The 23,697-nt window shown below is 39.8% G+C and overlaps 1 protein-coding gene across 1 annotated transcript; it reads right to left on the bottom strand.

Annotated features, from left to right (window-relative positions):
* Positions 1-17,908: 17,908 nt before the first annotated feature.
* On the bottom strand, positions 17,909-19,694 carry LOC113296137. The gene is made up of 2 exons (XM_026544467.1): positions 19,518-19,694; positions 17,909-19,339 (listed from the first exon to the last, which is right to left on the bottom strand). Exons 1-2 carry the CDS (start codon positions 19,692-19,694, stop codon positions 17,909-17,911), a joined length of 1,608 nt encoding a protein of 535 aa, XP_026400252.1.
* Between the last annotated feature and the right edge of the window lie 4,003 nt (positions 19,695-23,697).

Below are 23,697 nucleotides of genomic sequence, written 5' to 3'. Positions count from 1 at the left end.
ATTCATCAGTTTGCTGTTACTGCCCGCGGTTGTTACTACAGCTGATCCTCCGTGAAAACACATTTGCGCAATAGTTTGTACTGCTCGTAAATCATCATCTTCAGAAAACTTACCAAGAGTAGAAACAAACACTTGTAAGGCTTCCATTTCAAATAGAGATTTAACCAATTTGGCAACTTGTTCCTTCTGACTAGGAACTTCATAAGCCACATGAGTTAGCTCTTCGAATGTCCAAAGAATACTACTAGCTAAACGCTTCCCGCATTTATCATCTTTCAATAAATTAATCATCAATGGAACAGCCTCCTTAAGATCTATAACCTGAGGAAATAAATGACGAACAGTACTATAAAATATTTTGAGAGTTCTGAAATATCTGATTACTTTTATAAGTTTCTTTTCACAATCATTCTTCTCCTCACTACGAGCTGCTGCTGCTGCTTTGGTGTAATCTTTAAATAGTTGTATGAAGGATGCCTCAAGTTCATCTGGTGTTTTAGCTTCAGCAGGAACTCTGAAGGGCTTCTTCTCTCTAGGTCGAGCAACTGAATGGGTGATTTCAATCCCAGGCATAGGGAAAGATGCTGGATCGCGACGGCCGAACGTTGTTTCAGCCATCTATACTGCACAATCTGCGAGGCTCAACTGTTTCTAGGGTTTTTTAGGAATCGATAATACGATTATATAGGCATGGCGAGTGGTTGAGATATTTCGTTTGCCTCGTGAATCCAACGATCCATAAGTTATTCCCTTCATTAACAAAAGCAAAAATAAAAATTAAGTTATTACAGTTTCAAAATTCTAAATACACGTATAGGAGTCTAAATATGTGCACCTCTTTAAAACCACAATGCGCATTCTGGCCCTATTGATCGGTTGGATTAAATATAGTGGTTTCCCGTTTTTTCATCACTTTTTCTATTTTTAATTAGTATTTTAAATTATATCTAAAATAATAAAAATTGTCATCATATTTTTCTCTTATGGGATTTCTTTTTTCTTTTCGTAAGTTAAATGCATTCAAAGACAGACTAACTTAGGACAATTTCTATAGTAATGTTCAAACTCAAAATTTTGTTGATCCAGGTGAATGGTCAAAGGGGATTCTCCACTATAGGAAAGAAGTGGGTGGTTGACCTTCAAGCGGTAGGACGAAGTGCTGCCGCTAGCGCTCGTGGTATAAACGTTGGCTCTTGAAGAACCAACGCTGGCGCTCCAGGTGAAAACGCTAGTGTGCTTAGCAGAGCCGCTAGCGTGTAAATCATGCCCGCCAACGGCTAGTTTCTACCTCCATAAATACGACTCGAGTTTGATTCCACAAATTCACAACAATCCTTCATCCGATCAATCTTTTCTTAATTTCAATTGCTTTCAATTTTCAACCATTAATTCTGATTTTGTTTCTTCTGAGGAAGATATGGAGATGGATGACATATTGTATGAAGAAGAGGAAGAAATGTGTATGGAGTTTTTGCGTCAAATGGATGAAGATGCAATTATAGATAGAAGAAGGTAAATTTTTATGTTGCAATTACAAACCGGGATCATACCAAAGCCTTTAGAGCGATATGAAATTGCGACTAGAAGATGGACGTGGCGCGATCGACATTTTTACCACGAAAAGATGATACATGATTATTTTAATCATGATTGTGTCTATTCCATAAACCCAACTAGAGCGGTGTTCTCACTCCCTGCTCATCACAACGAGACACGGAATGTGTCAAGGATTACTCTTACCTTCGGGTAAGTTGTGTCTCGGCTTGCAGGCAGCCGGTGTAAAAACTTCGCCGCATCTCTGGAGATAAGATCGTTACGCGGTGCATTTTTGCTCGACCTGGTACTTGCTACTGGAAAAGAGCTTTGGATTTGGATTTGTGTCTATTCCGATGAGGATTTTCAGCGACGATTCCGCATGGGACGCAACTTGACGCAAAGGATTATTGTCGAGCTTTGTCAGGTACAACCTTTATGTATGAGGCTTTAGTCCCGAAAAAAGTTCATCGCGGCCCTCCGTCTACTATGTTACAGGGTACCGCTCCGCGGATTCCACGGATGATTACATCCGTATTGGGAAAACAACTGCGTTTAGGTATCTCAAATTGTTTTGTGAAGCAATAGTCGATCATTTTGGTCCAAACAAACATCTTCCATCAGGTTAATCATTAATGTTGGATGGTGGCTTTGCCTTGAAACTGTATTTAACAAGGTTACTTTAGTCCGAATTGTGTAAAAATTTTGAATCGTAGCAAACCAATGAGTCAACCACGATTTTTGCACTCCTCAGGTCGTATTTTTCTCTCCTTTTAACAAAAATCTTTAGGTTTTTGCTTTAACTTTTTCTTCCCCCATTTCTACTAAAAGCCAGTCTCAAATTCTAAACTCTCTTCTTCCTTGTTCATTTTCTTATTGTGGTGAAGCTCATCAAATGTTTTAATCAGTTTGGTGTAAATTAGGTGCAACTCTGAAGACGGCGGTCATCAATGGAGAATCTTCTCTTCTTCTTCATCATTAGCACCAACAGCTAAGTATTTTCTCTTCAGAATACAAAATCGAAATGTTTGTGTTTTAATTTCAAAATCTAGGGTTACTTCCTTCTCCACTACTAGTAGTACTTGTGAATCTTCTCCATCATCATTTGTGGTTTCTTATCTGATTAATTCATGTGGATTATCACAAAATGAAGCTTTTACAGCTTCTAAAAAAATCAAGTTCAAAACCAGTTCCAATCTCGATTCAGTCTGAATTTTACTCAAATCATACGGATTTACTAAATCCCACATTACTAAATTAATCCCTAGATACCCAGCCATCCTCTCATTTAAACCAGATACAAAACCCTTAAACCAAAATTAGATTTTCTCAAATCCAAAGGGTTTTAGGGACTTAAACCCTTGCCAACTTCATTTTAAAAGACTCATCGATCCTCAGGCAGAGATTTAATAAAGAAATGGTTTAATCATTTACAAACCACATTTCTCAGAGGTATAAATGGATTGACAACAATAAGCGAAGCCAATTGGAAAAATAAGATGGATGTTTACAGGAGATGGGGTTGGTCTGAGGATCACATTCAAACAACATTTAGGAAGACTCCTAGTTGTATAGTGGCGTCCGAGAAGAAGATTATGGCGGTGATGAATTTTCTTGTGAATGAAACGGTTTACGAGTCTTTGTGTATTGCTGAAGAAGAGGATTTTAGTCATTAGTTGTTAAATTTAGCTTGAAGAAGAGGATTATCCCAAGGTGTTCTGTTATCAAGATTTTAGTCTCCAGAGGTCTGATCAAGGAAAAAGTTCTTATAAGCACAATGTCGACAATAGTAGACAAGCTTTTTATGGGGAAATTTGTGACAAGGTATGAAAAACAAGTTCCTGAACTATTGAAGATATTCCAAGGTTAGATGGATTACCAACAGTTACTTTAGAACTGAAGGATTTTATGAGATGAATACGCAGCACTGGTATGTTGGTCATCTCAACTCAAATATTTACAGCGTTAGTACCTTTTGGTTTATGCATGTTTTTTGTGCGACCACTTTTGTATGAACAACTAGTAGAAGAATATATATAATGATGTAGTTCTTTGAATCTTTGTTAGCACATATGTTTATTTACGACTACTGCATCGTATGAAGCATATACGGGTTATGTGTACTGGTTCAACATGGTAGGATGAAAAATGGGGTAAATGAAAGCTTTACGAATAGATTTGTTTTTTGCTATGTTTTGATATTTATTTCATTGGTAGTCTCCAGTCCAGTAACCACTGAATGGCCTATCCTTTTTGCTCAATAAGCTATTGTACTACGACTAGATATTGGAAATCAGTTAGACACCTCATGCAACATCAACATAAGTGTCATTGCCGCTAGGATAATTGGGCGTCTTGATGGACATGCTGCTAATGTTGTCAAAGCACAAGTCTTTATCATATTGTCTCTTTTAAAGTTCTAGTTTGTTTGAGTATCTTGAGTTAATATTATTGAAACTTACTTTCAGAAGGATGCTCAAACCAATGTATGTCTCGAATATAAGAACCTACAATTAACAATTTATTATTTCTTAGTAAATCTTTGGAGTACTCAGAGATCACAAAAAACCTTATTGTAGATTGATTGTGATATTTTGTTAACAAAATTGTAGTTTTGCCGAATCTTGAAGGCGCAGGATGGAGGTTTCGGTGCACTTAAAGAAACAAATCTCGGATTCTGTTGCATTTTGAGAGTGTGGGTATTCCCTCGCTTAGGAAGAGAAATTACGGGTTCTGTGTACTGTTTCCACATGATAGGATATAATACGGGGTAAATAAAAGCTTTACGAAAAGATTTGTTGTATGCTTTATATTGATATTTATTTCATTAATAGTTCAAGTCCAGCGACCACTGAGTGGCCTATTTGTGTTGCTCAATAAGTATACTACTGCAACTAGCTATTGGCATCGGTTAGACACCTCTTGCAGCATCAACATAACAGGTAGTAAAAATGGGTGTCATCATGGACAGGCTGCTGCAAGAGCTTATTCGGCAGTCAAAGCACACTTGCATAAGTATGGTTTTCATATTGTTTGTTGATGCACTTAAAGAATGGATTCCCTGGTTCTGTTGTATTTTGAATGTGTGGGTCTTTCCTCATTTATGAAGGGAAAATTAGTTTTTATTTTTGCTTCCACCAAAGATTGGAAGTTTGGGTTTTGGTGAACCTAGTGTGAAAAAAAGATGCTTCTCAGATGAAGCACTACCATCTCCCAGGTATCCACACTACCGTGTAAGTTCAGTCGAGTCTGCGCGAGTGTTCTCGATTAGAGAGAGTCTATGGTTATGTATGTACTTTTTGAGGAATTAATAAGCTCTTGACTTGTTGACGATAATGCTGGTCATTTTAATCACAAAGCAGTTAAATTTTGTTACCGCCTGCGGCCCGCATTATATTTACTTGTTTACAGATTTTGATTGAAAATAAGAAGATGAAAAAATGAAAATCGTTAATAACATTACTGAACAATATGTATTATTGCTCCAATGAAAGCTAAATTAAGACCTAAGTTTAAGCTAATGAACTTTTATGGCATTGTACAACTTAAGGTGATTCAGAGACCTGATTTAGACAGGTTCGAGATCAAAAATATTACCGAGAAAGATTAAAAATTGAGATTTCTTTTCAGGTATGTAGTTTGGTCTAGTATGTAAGTATAGATAATAAGGTTCCAGTTTCTCAATATAGTGGTCGAGAATCCTAGTGGGAGTTCTATGAGATTTCTGGTAACTAGCACATCCACAATGTGGAATAAAAATTACAGACGCCCAGTCAAGATTTGGTGCCACATCCAATTCTTTAAACGCTTTGGTCCAACCAACTTTTGCAGAAGTGATAGGTCCAGTACCTATTGTTGATGGTGGTTTTTAACTTAGGGTTAAAATCATAAAACCTTGCATCTGATGTGACGTCACTTTGTAAGGAAACGGAGCCACGAGTGTTAACCTCTCCACATGCATATTTATTGAGCCTTTCAATATATTTACATGAAATTTATCCAGACTGGCGAATGTAGCAACCATCCCAGATGTTCTGTAAATTTCGGCGCCTTGCCTATACTCACTTAATATAAGTTTCTTTGAATGCCTTTTGTGCTATCTTCCCCGGCTGAACCCTTAATGCTGGTATGGCATGATAATTTGTTTTTACTCGCAGCAGAGTAGCACGAATTTCCAAATATCAAGGATAAGGTCTTTGCATAAGGTATTCAATCAGAAAGCATGCTGCTCTCTGACAATGAACTTAAAAGAACTCTGTGTCAACACATATAATTCTATCGATTACCGTGACTAATTTGCAAAAGCTAGGATTTTGCGCCTTACGCAATATATCAGACCTTGCTTGTCGAAATCAAGTATAGGAAAACTAGGTAATTAACCTGTCATGGATTAATAGATGCAAAATCTTGCCCAGAATCAGAAAACAAGGAACCACATGATAGGAGCAGCGGCGAAGATAGGCGTGGCCATTCCTTAAGCCAGCTGACGCCATTTTCCAATGGCCACGCCCCATCCTAAACCAACCATATTTCCCTCGACCAATCAAGTCACTCTAAACTCGCCACACACACATAAGTTGTGGCTGGGCCCATACTTGTCGTCCCCATTTCCCATCGACCAATCAGGTCGCTCTAAAGCTTCCATCATGTCTTCCTCGTATGTCGATTACATGGAACAATCGTGTTATTGACTGGAAGCTTCCACGGCTAATTTCTACAAGAGGTAAACATGTCTTCCCTCTGGTCGTGAAAAGCGCTTGAATTGGGTATTCTTCGTTTCGACTGTAGTTTCTTTATTCCCGACAACAGGTCTCATCCGAGGTGGGCTAAAAACAGACTTGGCATTTCCCTTCGTTTGCAACTCGGGCTGAAATTCTTCCCACTTAGGGAGGATGGTGAACTGCTCTGAATGTTTGGTGTGACAGGCAAAGAAGCACAGAAGCTTGCAAGTATACAAGTCCAAGTTATGATATAGAAGGTAAGCAGGGGAAAGTCCACAGGGAGTGGGAGCAAACTAGAGAGAAACCTAAGCTAACAATGGAGACAGGGCACTATGGCAGTGAGCAAAGCAAGGTAATGTGGCAGATTAAAAGAACTAAAACAGTTACACAACAAAGCAGCACAGCAGAATAACAATAGCAGGGAACCAAGGCTATAAGCCAAGGGCAAGGTGAGGATTGTGCACTGATTTCAGTGCACAACAGCTACAAATTGCAGGAATTTAAACAAGAAAAACAGGCAAGGAGAATAACTGATCAGGAAGCAAAATAGAACTGAATAGAGGTGACTGCAAAGGGATTGGTGGTTAAGCCAAGGCTTAGGATCCACCTTGTGTCCTAATCAAACAACATGTTTCTAGGTTGAGTTTGATCCTATGCATACATCTAGAAATAGAAGAATACTAAATTGCTCAATAGTTTGCCCCTAGCATTGGCCGTCTTTTGACAGCACAGCCAATCACAGGCACTATGAGCATTGGTATCTCCCATTTGCTCAATCAAAACATACATCAGGAGAACTATCCTAGCAACCTGTCAATTAACAGTACACAAGGCTTCAACAGAGCCTTAGCTTAGTGCTACTTAGCTCATGCTCAACATGTTACAAACACAAGCATTCATCATACAGAAATAATTCAAACATAACATAACAATCAACTGTTAATTGCATAAGAAGACTGAAATTGGAATTGCATAAAATAAAAATTGTCTCAATTCTCTACTGGCTAATCCAGAGAGATACACCCTGTCCTTCACACACACCACATAATACCAATTTATACCCCCCAATTATCAGTTTAGGGTTCACAGCCCCTTTTCCCCAAAAACAGAAAATTAGGTAAATTTGGTTTACCTAATTTTGATGAGATACTCACTCCATCTCGTCGACCCACTCTCCAATTACTTCTCCTCGTTCATCTCCTGCTCCAATTGTTGCTTTAACATCACTTATATCCCCAATTTCTCACCTAGGGTTTCAGTGAGAAGAAAGATGAGAAATTGGAGAAATCAGTGGTTGATAAAGAGATTGGACGTGATGGTAATGATGGGTTTAGGTGTGGTGGTGGTAGAGTGATTTGGGGAGAAGATGGTGGAGTGATTTGGGGAGAAGATGGTGGTACTGTTGCAGAGAGGGGGGGAAGATGGTGTCGATGGGGGTTAGGGTAGGGAGCTGTTTGGCTAGGGGGTATAGGGTTCGGATGTTAGGGTGTTGGGAAGTTGCAGCGAGTGAAGATGTTATGCGATCTGGGCCGTAGGATGCTGAAATGCTTCGATCTGACGGCTGAAATCCGAGACGGGCTTGTATAGAGAAAATGGGTTTGGGTAAGGGTTTTGGGCCTTGGGTATGCCAAGCCCATATCTTCTTTAAGGATAATTATTCTTCTTCAAGACCATTCCTAGCCTCTTGGTTTTGTGCACAACGTTCTTCGCGGCTTTCTTGTGTGATTCCTCCCGGCTTTTCACTACTTTTCTGCTCTTTTCGCTCCGCTATTCATCCGAACTTTATTTATTACCTAAAAATGAAAAATTAAGTAAGAAAAATATTTATTCTTGAAAACAATGAAAATACAAAATATGGGATAAAATGTAGAATTAATGCACAAAAGATGAGTTAAAATGCCAATAAAAAGGGATAAATATATACAATATTAGGCACTCATCAAATACCCCCAAACCTGAATTTCACTTGTCCTCAAGTAAAACAAAACTTGTCCTCAAGTAAAACAAAACTAAGGAAATCCTAACTATACCACTGTCGCTGGTCTCTCGAATGCATTTAGCGTATGCACTAAGCCTTTTAAACCACTAAGTGTCCCTAGTGGACGAGTTGAAGTCTCGTGAAGGTTTGCTTAGAACGTACCTACAAAGTTCTAGGTCAAAATATAAGCTCAGATTCCATCAAATGTGACATGTGCAAAACAGTTTAAGCTCACAGCAAAATGGAGATGTCAATCTAGCTATCGAAGGCACAATCCTAGCACTGATAACAAAAAAAGACATGTGATAAGAGTGTAAAGTGTATCTACACATGTGTAAAGAAAGATCGGATGTTATGACTACTAATCACCAAGAGATAGTTTCTCAGGCTAAGAACCAAGGTCGAAATCTAGCTAGCTGTCCGGACTTTACGAGAATTGTGAATGAGTTGGAGGTATTTCACAATTACTCGCGTTGTACATCAATGGCATACACCCTCCTTGCTTATTACAATGAAACAACAAAATGACTATTTACATGACTCTTATTTACATTGACTACTCTCTTTTATTTTTGGAACAAGAGAGAATGTAATTGATAAACACTTGATTTTTTTGTATTTTTCTGATATTTTTTTTTTTGAATATACATCGTTTTTTTTTTTTTTTTTTTTTTTTTTTTTTTTAAAGAAACCTTTTGATAAATACAAAAGGAAAAAAAGATTACATGACACTTTGCAAGAGGTAGCCCTTTTTGATGCACCCAGTTAAATTCGATGGTTGTCTTTCTTAATGTAACCTCCACCTTCTATCCCAACCAACCAAAGAACAAGCTAGTCAAGTTTCGTTCAGTATTCTAAAGTGATTGGCAATCGTAACTTCCTATCAAACACCTTGAAGATCGAGGCCATACATGTATTGGTAGATCGTGCGCGTGCAAATTTCTTATCACTATGTGAATTGTGCTAGAATCAGGGTGCCTAAATATCTAGACTAAGACTCCTAATAATTACATATTTGCACAAGAGTCAACATTTCAAGGTAAATGAGCTCCATTTTTATGATTTTTCATTTTTTTTTTTTTTTTGAATTTTTTTCGAATTTTTTTTTTCAAAAGAAGAAGGAGTTCGTTTTCAATTATAGCATATTCATGGTATCTACTCTATACCCCCAAACCTAAACTAAACATTGTCCTCAATGTTTCAAAATATGGAAAGAATTATAAAACAATATATGAAGAGGAACATGCTGAGTAGAGTAAAAGGAGAGAGAATACCCGATTGTACGGCGGAAGCTCGATTAAAACTCCGTTATTCAAGGCAAAAATCCATCATATTAGGAGTCACAATGGATGAGCACAAAATATATACAAAAGGAAATTTAACTAACACATTATCTACAAGAAAATTTGGTTTTTAATGGGATTGGACTTTTTGGAAAAATTTGGTTTTGTTGGGAACATTTGGTTTTGATGGGAAAACGAAAATTTTGGTTTTTAGGGAAACATTTGGAAAACTTTTTGGTTATTTAGGGAAAGAGTGGACCAGTTTAGTCCACATAGACTGGGTCCTCCAGGTTGGTTGTTTCAATGTCGGGTGGAAATGGCTCAAGGAATGGCTTTAATCTCTGCCCGTTGACTTTGAAAACGTTCTTGTTGGAGACATCCTCCAGCTCTACAGCTCCATGAGGAAAAACTGTGCGTACTAGGTACGGACCCTTCCATCTGGAACGCAGTTTTCCTGGAAAAAGATGTAATCGGGAGTCATACAGCAAGACTTTCTGACCAGGAGTGAAGGATTTGCAGAATACGCTTGTCATGAAAATCTTCATCTTCTGCTTATATACACTTGGCACTATCATAAGCCTCATTTCTCAATTCTTCCAACTCGTTGAGTTGAAGTTTCCTTTGAATTCCAGCTTCGTCCAGAGAAAGTTCAGCTCTTGATTGCCCAGTAGGCACGATGTTCTAATTCCACAGGTAGATGGCACGGCTTTCCATACACTAGACGATAGGGGGACATGCCAATTGGTGTCTTATAAGCTGTTCTATAGGCCCACAAAGCATCATTCATCTTAATGACCAATCTTTCCTGACGGGTTGACCGTATTCTCCAGAATGTGCTTGATTTCCCTATTAGACACTTCCACTTGTCCACTAGTCTGAGGGTGGTAGGGGAGAGAAGCGAAGTAGGACGGAGTAGCAACCTTGTGAGTTATGCCATACTTGCGTACTAAAGACTCAAAGTACTTGTTACGAAAATGTGAACCGCCGTCACTGATGATAGCTCTAGGGGTACCAAAACGTGCAAATATGTTTTCCTTTAGAAATGAAAGTACCACCTTGTGGTCATTTGTTCTGGTTGCTATGGCTTCTACCCACTTAGAAACGTAATCAACTGCGACTAGGATGTACAACTTGCTGTCAGACATGGGAAATGGACCCATGAAGTCTATCCCCCAAACATCAAAAATCTCCACAATCAAAATGGGGTTCAATGGCATCATGTTTCTCCTCGAAATGCTTCCTAGCTTTTGACAGCGTTCACAAGCAACACAATAATCATGGCAATCCTTGAACAATGATGGCCAATAGAATCCACACTGCAAGATCTTTGCAGCGGTTTTCTTGGCACTGAAATGGCCTCCACATGCTTGGTCATGACAGAAAGATATCACATCTTTCTGTTCAGTGTTGGGGACACATCTCCTAATGATTTGGTCTGGGCAGTACTTAAACAAATATGGGTCATCCCAAAGGAAATGTTTAACTTCAGCCAGAATTTAGCGGTCTTGTCTCGACCAACGTGAGGGCATCCTACCTGTAGCGAGGTAGTTAACAATATCAGCAAACCAAGGAAGGTCTGAGATAGACATCAGCTGTTCATCTGGGAATGATTCTCTAATCAGCTCAAATTCATCAATAGACTCTAAAGTTAATCTAGACAAATGATCAGCAACCACATTCTCACAACCTTTCTTATCACGGATTTCGAGATCGAATTCCTGTAATAAGAGTATCCATCGAATAAGGCGAGCTTTAGCATCCTTCTTGGAAAGAAGATACTTCAAAGCCGCATGGTCTGTGTATATGATGATCTTAGACCCTATCAGATAAGATCTAAACTTGTCTAATGCGAAAACGACGGCAAGCAATTCCTTCTCGGTAGTTGAATAATTGAGTTGGGCATCATTAAGGGTTTTGCTAGCATAGTATATCACATATGGTAGTCTATCAACTCGCTGTCCTAAAACAGCACCAACAGCATAATCAGAGGCATCACACATAAGTTCGAACGGAAGCTTCCAATCGGGTGGTCGGACTATAGGAGCGGTGGTGAGAAGGGTTTTTAATTCCTCCCATGCCTTCACACAAGCAGCATCGAAATTGAAGGCAACATCTTTGGAGAGAAGACTGCACAGAGGTCTGGAGATTTTGCTGAAATCTTTGATGAATCGCCGGTAAAAACCAGCATGACCTAGAAATGATCTGATCTCCTTCACAGAGCGAGGTTGTGGTAGATGTTGAATGAGGTCAACTTTAGCTTTATCCACTTCAATTCCTTTTTCTGAGATGATGTGTCCTAGAACTATTCCTGAATTCACCATAAAATGGCATTTTTCCCAATTTAGAACAAGGTTCTTTTCTTTACATCTGGATATCACGAGGGCAAGATGCTTCAAACATTCGTCAAACGAGGAACCAAAAACAGAGAAATCATCCATAAAGATCTCGAGAAAACTATCTATCATGTCAGAAAAAATGCTCATCATGCAACGCTGAAAAGTAGCAGGTGCATTACACAACCCGAAGGGCATACGTCTATAAGCAAACGTCCCAAATGGACACGTGAATGTAGTTTTTTCCTGATCTTCGGAGCAATGTGAATTTGGTTATAACCGGAAAAGCCATCTAGAAAACAGTAGTGACTGTGTCCAGACACACGTTCTAGCATTTGGTCAATGAAAGGGAGCGGGAAGTGATCCTTCCTTGTTACTGTGTTCAACTTCCTGTAGTCGATGCATACTCGCCATCCTGTGGTTGTACGAGTAGGGACTAATTCATTCTTGTCGTTCTGAACTACAGTAATGCCTGACTTCTTAGGCACAACTTGAATGGGACTAACCCATTTGCTATCGGGATTGGGTATATGATACCCGCATCAAGTAGTTTCAGGATCTCTCCTTTGACTACATCTCTCATGTTAGGATTAAGTCTCCTTTGCATTTCCCTAGATGGTTTGGCATTCTCTTCAAGGTTAATGTGGTGCATGCAAATGGTGGGACTAATTCCTTTGAGATCTGAGATGGTCCATCCTAAGGCCTCTTTGTGTTCCTTAAGTACTTCTAAAAGCTTACTTTCCTGTTCCGTGTCTAAACATGATGAAATAATGACGGGTAAAGTATCAGAAGAACCTAGGAATGCGTACTTCAACGTACTAGGCAATGTTTTCAATTCAAGCTTGGGTGGCTCAACAATGGATGGAATAAGCTTGGAATCAGAGAGTAAGGGTGGTTCCACTTCATATTTCCTTTCAGTGATGTCCATTTGAGGTACAGATTCGAGCAGAGATAGGACGTCACTACAGTATGCATCATCATAGGAATCTGGGTTAAAGTTCTCCATACATGCTTGAAAGGGGTCGACGGATAGAATGTTAGTCAACGAATCTTGCATTAATCCTTCAATCATATTAACTTCATGCACATCATCATCATCAAGATTCACAGGTTGTTGACTAATATCGAACACATTCAATTCTACCGTCATGTTACCAAAAGACAGTTTCAACACTCCATTACGACAATTAATGATCGCGTTGGACGTAGCCAAGAAAGGACGTCCTAAGATGACAGGAATGTGACAGTCTGGGTTTTGTACAGGTTGAGTGTCTAAGACAATGAAGTCTACGGGAAAATAGAATTTGTCAACCTTGATCAAAACGTCTTCGACCACTCCACGAGGAATCTTGACAGATCGGTCTGCCAGTTGTAGAGTGATAGATGTTGGTTTCAACTCCCCAAGACCTAACTGCTCATAAACAGAATATGGCAGTAGGTTAACACTTGCACCTAGGTCTAATAACGCTTTATTGACCGTGTGTTCTCCTATAGTGCAAGAAATTGTTGGACATCCTGGATCCCTAAACTTGGGTGGAGTTTTGTTCAGAATGATGGAACTCACCTGCTCAGCTAAGAAAGCACGTTTTTGCACATTGAGCTTGCGCTTTTGAGTACACAAGTCTTTGAGGAATTTGGCATAAGCAGGGATTTGCTTGATTGCTTCAAGAAAAGGAATGTTGATGTTGACTCTCTTGAACAGATCTAACATCTCATTGTAATGGGTACTTTTCTGTTGATAGATCAATCTTTGAGGAAATGGGGCAACAGGAGAATGAGTTGGCAAAGGGACATTCACAGCAGTAGAATTGTCAGATTTTCCAACTTGCTCAGATTCTTTGGTTTTCTGGGGTTGTGGAGACAGCGTGGAATTTGTATCAGATTCATTAGGTTCGCCCACGTTGTTCTCGATGACTTTACCACTTCGGAGGGTGGTAATGGCATGGACTTGATCGGGTGAGGTTTCAGTGCAGGATGTTGTGCCTGTTTGAAATATCCTCTTTGGATTTTGTTGGGGTTGGCTCGGAAGTTTACCCTTTTCTCTCTCACACATTTGATCCATCTTTTGATCTAGATTTTTCTGACTTTGCATCAAACTCTGAAACATTTCCTCTAAGGTGGATAATCTCTTGTCGGTATTGTGTTGAGGATATGATTGTTGTTGAGAGTTTGATTGTTGTTGAGGGTTTCTCGGGTGTTGATAACCTTGATTGTTCTGATATCCCTGATTGTTTTGATAGCTCTGATTGGGTTGAGATGGTCCTCCCTGAGTGGGTCCTTTTGACCATGAAAAGTTAGGGTGGTTTCTCCATCCTGGATTGTAGGTCTGTGAATAAGGGTTATGCTCTGGTTTTTGAAACATGGCATGTGCCTGTTCAAGCCTAGATTCCTGGACTGCAAGCAAATCGGGACAATTTTGGAATTGATGGTTGGGGTCGTTACAAGTAGCACAAACATACGAAGCGACATGTTCTCGGAGAGTAGTGGTGGAAGGTTTTGAATTTTTATGTAGTTCTAACTCTTCTAATCTCCTAACTATTGATGCCATGTTTGCTCTTCCCTCAAAATCCGCTTCAATCCTAAAAGCCTTTGCTTCGGATGTAGTCTTTCTGGTTTCACGGATGGATTCCCACTGTTGCGTCTTTTCAGCTACTTCAATCAAGAAGTCCCAAGACGCATCAGCAGTTTTGTCTACGAATAGACCATTACACATCGACTCAACCGTTGTTCGGGTGGACACATCTAGACCCTCATACAAAATTTGCACAAGTCTCCATTTTTCAAAACCATGATGGGGACATTGGAGCAATAATTCATTGAATCTCTCCAGGTATCTAGCTAAGGTTTCACCCTCTAATTGCACAAAGCTATTCAGACTTTGACGAATTGTCGCAGTCTTGTGGTTCGGGAAAAACTTTTTGAAAAACTCCTTTATGAGGTCATCCCATGTCATGATGGATTGAGGCTGTAAAGCATAGAGCCAGGCCTTTGCCTTATCTTTCAGGGAGAAAGGAAAAAGCCTTAACTTCAGGGTTTCGTCGGACATTTGAGTGAAACGCAGAATTCCACAAATTTCCTCGAATTCTCTCACGTGGTGGTACGGGTTTTCATTCTCAACACCTCTAAAAATAGGAAGCATCTGTATTGTGCTTGATTTCAGCTCATAATGGCCATTAGCCTCGGGTAGCACAATACAAGAAGGTTGACTGGCTCTAGTTGGGTACATATAATCCTTGAGGGTACGGGGTTCTCCCATTGTTTCTGGTTGATCTGGATTGTCTACCTCAGAACTTAGAATTTCGATAGATTCGTCTGGGTTAATTCTAACAAGTCTGTTTGTTTGGTCTCTGTAGGTCACAATCATGTCCTAGTAGGTACCTTAACTAACATTTTAGTCAGAGCAATCGGAAACAGTTTTGGCCCACAAGGGTTACGAAGATTTGGTTTTGAATGGGTGTTGGACTAACAAGGGATTTTGGTTTTTTGGTTTAAAATTGGGCTTTGGAAAAAATTTTGAACTAAACCTAGCATAAATTAGCACAACTTAGCACAACTCATAAAAGAAAATAAAAACAATTATAATAATTACAAGCCCATAAAAGAAAAATAAAAGAAAATAAAAGAAAAAGAAAATAAAAATAAAAAAAAAAAAAAAATTATTACAAGCCCAAATTAAAAATAAATTAATTATTACATACCCAAATTGAATATTTAATAGGGCCCAAGTGGGTTACTCATGGTTTAGGCTTACTTGGTTAAGGAGGGAAGCCCAGTTAGGCTTTTGTTCCCTTTAGTTGCACAGCCCAGTTGGGCTTTAGGATCGTCCTAAGCAGCTCACGCTCAAGCCCAGCAACAACAGTTGGGTTTAGCAGCCCAGCAGAAGCAACAGCAACGAAGCCCACCTCAGTTGGACGAGCCCAGTAACAGTTGAAGTGACTCAGCAACACAGGCCCAGCAGAAGCAACAGCAACGAAGCCCACCAGTAGAAGGCAGAGCCCAGCAGCAGCAGGTAGCAGCCCAGTTGCTTTGGCTTGGCAGCAGCAGGCTTTGGCTTAGCAGCAGCAACAGCAGCTACAGCAGCAGCAACAGCAGCAGGTGGCCTAGCAACACAGCTCTGCAGCAACTCAGCAACAGCAGCAACAGCAGCAGCAACTCAGTGGCACCTGCAAGTGAACAAGAGTGCAATGATATCAGGAGACAGCTTCAAGCACAGCAAGGTAAGATGCACTTTCAGCAGATTATGCAGTGGTAGATGAAAGACATCAAAGGAAATCAGCAGATGGCAGCACCACTCCCCGGCAGCGGCGCCAAAAACTTGGTGTGACAGGCAAAGAAGCACAGAAGCTTGCAAGTATACAAGGCCAAGTTATGATATAGAAGGTAAGCAGGGGAAAGTCCACAGGGAGTGGGAGCAAACTAGAGAGAAACCTAAGCTAACAATGGAGACAGGGCACTATGGCAGTGAGCAAAGCAAGGTAATGTGGCAGATTCAAAGAACTAAAACAGTTACACAACAAAGCAGCACAACAGAATAACAATAGCAGGGAACCAAGGCTATAAGACAAGGGCAAGGTGAGGATTGTGCACTGAAACAGCTACAAATTGCAGGAATTTAAACAAGAAAAACATGCAAGGAGAATAAATGATCAGGAAGCAAAATAGAACTGAATAGAGGTGACTGCAAAGGGATTGGTGGTTAAGCCAAGGCTTAGGATCCACCTTGTGTCCTAATCAAACAACATGTTTCTAGGTTGAGTTTGATCCTATGCATACATCTAGAAATAGAAGAATACTAAATTGCTCAATAGTTTGCCCCTAGCATTGGCTGTCTTTTGACAGCACATCCAATCACAGGCACTATGAGCATTGGTATCTCCCATTTGCTCAATCAAAACATACATCAGGAGAACTATCCTAGCAACCTGTCAATTGACAGTACACAAGGCTTCAACAGAGCCTTAGCTTAGTGCTACTTAGCTCATGCTCAACATGTTACAAACACAAGCATTCATCATACAGAAATAATTCAAACATAACATAACAATCAACTGTTAATTGCATAAGAAGACTGAAATTGGAATTGCATAAAATAAAAATTGTCTCAATTCTCTACTGGCTAATCCAGAGAGATACACCATGTCCTTCACACACACCACATAATACCAATTTATACCCCCCAATTATCAGTTTAGGGTTCACAACCCCTTTTCCCCAAAAACAGAAAATTAGGTAAATTTGGTTTACCTAATTTTGATGAGATACTCACTCCATCTCGTCGACCCACTCTCCAATTACTTCTCCTCGTTCATCTCCTGCTCCAATTGTTGCTTTAACATCACTTATATCCCCAATTTCTCACCTAGGGTTTCAGTGAGAAGAAAGATGAGAAATTGGAGAAATCAGTGGTTGATAAAGAGATTGGACGTGATGGTAATGATGGGTTTAGGTGTGGTGGTGGTAGAGTGATTTGGGGAGAAGATGGTGGAGTGATTTGGGGAGAAGATGGTGGTACTGTTGCAGAGAGGGGGGGAAGATGGTGTCGATGGGGGTTAGGGTAGGGAGCTGTTTGGCTAGGGGGTATAGGGTTCGGATGTTAGGGTGTTGGGCAGTTGCAGCGAGTGAAGATGTTATGCGATCTGGGTCGTAGGATGCTGAAATGCTTCGATCTGACGGCTGAAATCCGAGACGGGCTTGGATAGAGAAAATGGGTTTGGGTAAGGGTTTTGGGCCTTGGGTATGCCAAGACCATATCTTCTTTAAGGATAATTCTTCTTCTTCAAGACCATTCCTAGCCTCTTGGTTTTGTGCACAACGTTCTTCGCGGCTTTCTTGTGTGATTCCTCCCGGCTTTTCACTACTTTTCTGCTCTTTTCGCTCCGCTATTCATCCGAACTTTATTTATTACCTAAAAATGAAAAATTAAGTAAGAAAAATATTTATTCTTGAAAACAATGAAAATACAGAATATGGGATAAAATGTAGAATTAATGCACAAAAGATGAGTTAAAATGCCAACAAAAAGGGATAAATATATACAATATTAGGCACTCATCAATGTTCTCATTGGTCTACGATAGGTTGTGTATAGAAAACTGCATCTGCCATATAGGCCTCCTCCGAACCAAACAGATTGTTCGTAGATGGAATCCGGAATTGTTTTCCTCCAATGTTAGTCTTGACACACATGTGATATGTAGACGCGACTACTTTATGATTCAAGAGCCATCCTCGGCCCAACAATACATGAAAGGTGGTATCATCTTCGAGCATATAAAAAGGGGTAAGCGCTCTGATAGGTCCAATCTTCATCATCAGATGTACTATTCCTATTGCCGTTTGAGTCTGTCTTCCAAATCCCCTTACAGTTGTTGCACCTGTTTTGATTGACGCTCTTGATACTCCTAAAGACTCCAGCATATGCAGGGAAATCATGTTAAGGGATGCTCCGCCATCTATGAAAGCTCGCTTGAGGGGATGCTTGTTGATATGGGCTGTGAGGTACAAGGGCCGTAGGTGCTCTCCTGGATAGCATATATCTTCGTTAGTAAAGGTGATAGATTCCCGTGGCAACGGGTTATACGCCTTTATGGACGCGATTGATGCGATAGCTTTAGATGCTTCGCGAATTTGATCCTTGCTGAAACCAAGAGAATCAAAGAATTGATGGGTCAAGACCGTTTGGGATAATTTGCTGGCAACTCCGGTTGTATCTGAAAAGATGGTCGTCTCAGTCGCCTCATACGCTTCCTCATCTTTCTCGTCTTCCCATGGTCGCCAGGTTTCCTCTTCTGCGGGCTCATGAGAAATCATCATGACTTGATGTTGAGGGAGAGGATATTTATGAATTCTTTGTTCTCCTATTTTCAGTTCGCCTTTGGCTCGTTTCCTCTGTACTATATAACGTAGATAGAAACATTCCACGGTTGGATGATGGACTTTTCGGTGATAATAGCAATATTGCTCATGCAACTTATCTGTCGCGGTAGGTTCTGTAGCCACATGTGGAAGAGTATCTTCTTTATTAGCTATCCATTGCTCAAGAAGTCCTACTACCTGCTCCCCGCTGCATGGTAGTGGTGGTGGCGGATTTGGTCTTCCTCCGTCCTCTCTTCCATCTCTCCTGCTCGACTGTCCTCTCCGATAAGGGCCAAAAGCAGTAGCTTTTCCTCTGTCACCTCCCTGATCATTTGATGCAGCATTGACGGAATGTGTTTTCCAGTTGTGTCCACCTGCTCCGGAGTTCATAACGTCCGCGCAGTCTGATATCCGGGCCGCAACCTCTTTTACATCAACGAAAGTTTGGAATTTGAAATTTGTCAAACTTAGCCGGAAGATTGCATCAATTCCTCGAATATTAATTTCCACCAAGCGCTCTTCTAGGATGTCCTCGTGACATTCAAGTATGAAATCCCGGAAGCGAGTGATGAACTTCCCAATTTCTTCTCCAACCCGCTGGGTGTATCTTCCCAAATCTATTGATGTGACTCTCCTCTGGGCGGAATAAAACTTCTTCAAAAAGAGTTGTATCATAGAGGGAAATCAACTGATACTTCCGGGTTTCAAATTATCATACCAGGTAAAAGCATTGTTTGTAAGTGACTTAGGAAATTCCCTCATACAAAGGCTTTCATCCTGAGCATATGCATTCATCGTTGATGAAATGACTCACATGCTCGCGGGCATTTCCCTTTCCTCCATACGTCTTGAATTTTGGTGATATGTAATCTTCAGGATAAGAGTAATCAGCAACCTTCGTAGGGTACAATGGCTCTAATAAATCGTAGGCGTTGTGTTTTGTTACTCGATAATTTTCCTCTAGATATTTGGCGATCACATCCTCTGTCATGCTCGAAACTGTGTTCTTTGTGTTGGAAGTTTTAGTTGTTACCGTGCCTTGTTCTCTTGCTCGCTTCAGTCGTCCCCGTAGCTCTTGTTGCTTCTTAATGGATGCATCTAATTCCTCTTGTTACTCGTACATCTCTTGGTCGCTGGTATCTGCCGCGGCTTTCTCTTTAGGCGATTCTCCTTTCTTTTGGAGTGTTCCTGCATTTTTGGATGCTCCTGCTCCTTGTACTATGGGTGTCATGACTACCGCTTGGAAGTGTATCTCATTATCGCTCATGCACGTCTTCTACGAAAACACCATTCGGGTTAGGTATTGCTCCGCTCGCTGGTACTTCTTGGCTCACACTTGGGAGTATCATGCTGGAAAAGAAGCTAAGAACCTCCCACTGTGGTCACAGTGTTGATGGGTAAAATTCGGGAAGGAGGAACTAGCCCTAATCACAGAAAGTATGATGTATTTTCAAATGTTGTTGTAGATAGTGGTAAAAACTAGGTTCTTTCGAACTTGTGAAGGTAACTTTTTTCTAGATTTAAATAAATAAAATTATATGCACAATATTAACAAAATATGGGAGAGAATTTTTACTGGGGGTCAGGATTCCACCATCCACCAAAATTTATGTGATTCAATAACAGTTCTTATCATGCAATTCTAGACAATATAACTCCAATAAAAGGAAATTGTGATTCTAATCATTGCCTAAATTAGATTTTGAAAACATCCATTGTTAATCGCGAGCATGAAGTATCAAAAGCAATTTACTAAGCATACTCCATCAAGAGAAAACACAATTGATTAATAAAAATCATTTACTCCATATTTATTCGGTGCAATTAATCATAAAAGAGTTGCATAAATAAATTTAAATAAATTTTACCACATAACTTTTGGAAGAACGGCTTCCTCCGTCACCCCTGGGATTGGGTTTAGCTACTCATGATGAAAAACCTCTCAAATTGATTCATTGATACTCAAAAGTTGTTTACAATCAAGAGAAAATGGAGAAAAACGGTTTACAACAGTGTTTGCGACGCATATAAAGCGTTCAAAACAAACGATACAACAGAAGTGCTGTTGTTCCTAAGTCGCGAGAAAGGAATTGGAAACTGTCGCACTTAAGCGACACTTTTCAACGACTTTCTCTTACTGTCTAATCTTCTTCGTGTTCTTCCTTGCACCAGCAGGAAGCTTTTCGCTGTGTACTCTTGTATTGATTCTTCTCGACTCCTAAACTATCCCAAAGACTCTCCAACCCTTCTCAACTCTTTAGCCTTGTATTTATAGTGTTTTAGAACAAAAATATCCGACCATAACACCGTATAATCTCCCATTAATCCCGTCATTGCTCGCTGCCCATATTTAACAATAATTTCCATTTTTGGCTTCTACACACGTAAAATTTGATCCTGCACGCTCTTTTAGCCTTATACATGCCTCATAAGTCATCCAACTCCTCCAAAACACTTCCATGCACAACCAAAACACACACAACACCGTGTACAGGTCGTGTTCACTCCGTGTAGCTCTGTTTTGAGCTCGAGAATCAAATCGATATTTCCAGCCAATTCCGATCAAATTCGACACCCAAACTATCTTCCTTAGGCTAAATCACATCTTTCTGCCAAAATTCAGCCATTGAATCGACCTACAACTACTTCATTTCTTCGATCGAAAATTCTCCTGTGTTATGAATATTTTTCCCGCCAAAATCGAAATTCAAATGAAGAAGAGGTGTCCTGGGGGTGCCCCTTAGTAATTAGGTTACCCCTTATCCAAAAGCGAGAGTCCGAATAACACGTGTCCTCCGGGTGCCAAAATCAACTTTTCGAGCCGAATTTTCCAAAAATATTTATTTCCAAAAAATACCTATAAATACATAAAATAACAAAATTCGTACAAAATCGAGTGCCAACAATATATAGTATTGAGATCAAATTAGACACAAAAATGTGTCTATCAAAGTACTCCAGGGAGAAGGTAGATAGGTAGAAGTAATGAGGAATTAATGATGATCTCAAAAAGTGTACCCTCCTTTCCTTTTATAGTATCCCTCTTATGGATAAACACCCATAAGATTAACATATTACTAAACTACCATTTTCCTCTTCTTTAGTTAATATCAAACCCTAAAGGGATTTCTCTTTTATCCAAAGACAAACCTCCTTAGCATGTTCTTGTATGGACTAAGACTTCAATCTTAATGGGTTAGGCCTACTCCCCAAGTTTCCCTTATTCCTAAAGGGGAACCCTTGATCCGTTAAGGGGATGCTGTTTCTAGGATTAATTATTTTCATGTATCAACAGAGACTGATTGGGGTTCAACTATAGTCTAGTCCGAAGTTAGCTTGGAGTATGCTAGTGTCTTGTAGCGGCTTAATACAGTGTGTATTCAATCTGTACTAGGTCCCGGGTTTTTTCTGCATTTGCGGTTTCCTCGTTAACAAAATATCTAGTGTCTGTGTTATTTCAATTTCCGCATTATATTGTTTTATCTTTATAATTGAGATAATACAGGTTGTGCGTTTATATCATCAATTAGAATAACCCAACCTTTGGTTGTTGATTATCATTGATTGATCCTTGGATATTGGTCTTTGGTACCATCCAAGTTATTCCTTGTATTTGATTAGAACTCGCAGTTCCTTCTTGAGTAAATCAAATCAATAAAGAGATATAAACTCGTTGATATACTTTTAATTGATTGAGTCTTGTTGATTCTCTTAAAAGTATATTCGAGTTTGTCCATACATATTGCTAAGCGAAATATTGGGTGGTATTGTTAGACCCCCGCTTTTTCAATTGGTATCAGAGTGGTGTCTCTCTAAAAGAGTCACAGAAATTATAACCGCAAGTGCACGGTGTCGAAAGTGGCAAATTTGCAAGTACGGGTCGAACCACAGAGACTTGGGTGTGTATTGAAGTGAAGAAACAAGTGACAGTAAACCAAAGAAGCAGTGAATGACAGTGGCAAAGGAACAAAGAAAAATCAGTGGCAATGAATAAGAAAAACTTAACCAAAACAGAACATGGGAGAGAAATTGTGGATGGGAATGAAGTGTATGGAGATGAATGAGAATTCTCCTTCACCTAGCTAGTTCACCTTGGTTACATCCCTGTCATGTGGCTAGTTAACTACCTAAAGTCCTTGGATAACCCCTAGCATTGCCTATCTGATTAAAGCATAGGCAATCACAGGTCATTTAGGGTCTAGGTCTCTAACTAATATGGCTTTGTGAATCCCTTAGATTATCACTAACTCCTAGCATTAATGGTCTGTTTAAAGCACCACTAATCACAAGCCAGTGAACCTTTGGAATGTTACTAACCTAAATGTTTTGAGCTCAACAGGGTCTAACCCAAATGGCTAACCAACAAAGTTCAGTTGTCTTCTCTAAGATTTAAACAGGGAAATTACAGGATCATGTGAAGAAACATTACATACATAGAACTTAACACAAACATAACATGAAAATACATTCACATGATGAAACTGATATTTAATTGAAGAAACTAACATTTAAACAAAACCTAAGAACTAAACAGTGAAGCATAAGTTGAAATTGGAAAACAAAGAAATCTAAAACTAAACCTAATTGACACACTGGCTAGTCCAGGCATACCTAATAACAACACCCAAAGCTTCAATTTATACATGCGAGCTCAAAAAAATCAAAATCCCCAAAAATTAGGGTTTCACCAAAAACGAAATTCACTCACCTAACTCTCTGATTTCATCTCAATAGTCTCGACCCATGCTTCCTTCTCTTCTTCTCCTGCTTTTCCCATGCTCTAATTGCAACTCTATTCCAACCTAATCTACCAATTTCACCTCTAGGGTTTCTGATATCGGTGAGGCGTGAAATTGATAGATTAGAAGGCTATAAAGTAGGTGAAAGTGGTAGTAATGATGGGGTTTAGGGTTGGTAGGAGCCATGATGGCTTTGGTGGTGGATGTGGTGGTGGCAGACGGAGCAGGTGGTGGTGATGGCGTCACTGTGCACAG

This window comes from Papaver somniferum, chromosome 7, assembly GCF_003573695.1.
Source record: "Papaver somniferum cultivar HN1 chromosome 7, ASM357369v1, whole genome shotgun sequence".
Lineage (NCBI taxonomy): Eukaryota > Viridiplantae > Streptophyta > Magnoliopsida > Ranunculales > Papaveraceae > Papaver > Papaver somniferum.
This window is presented reverse-complemented; position numbering and strand designations above follow the sequence as displayed.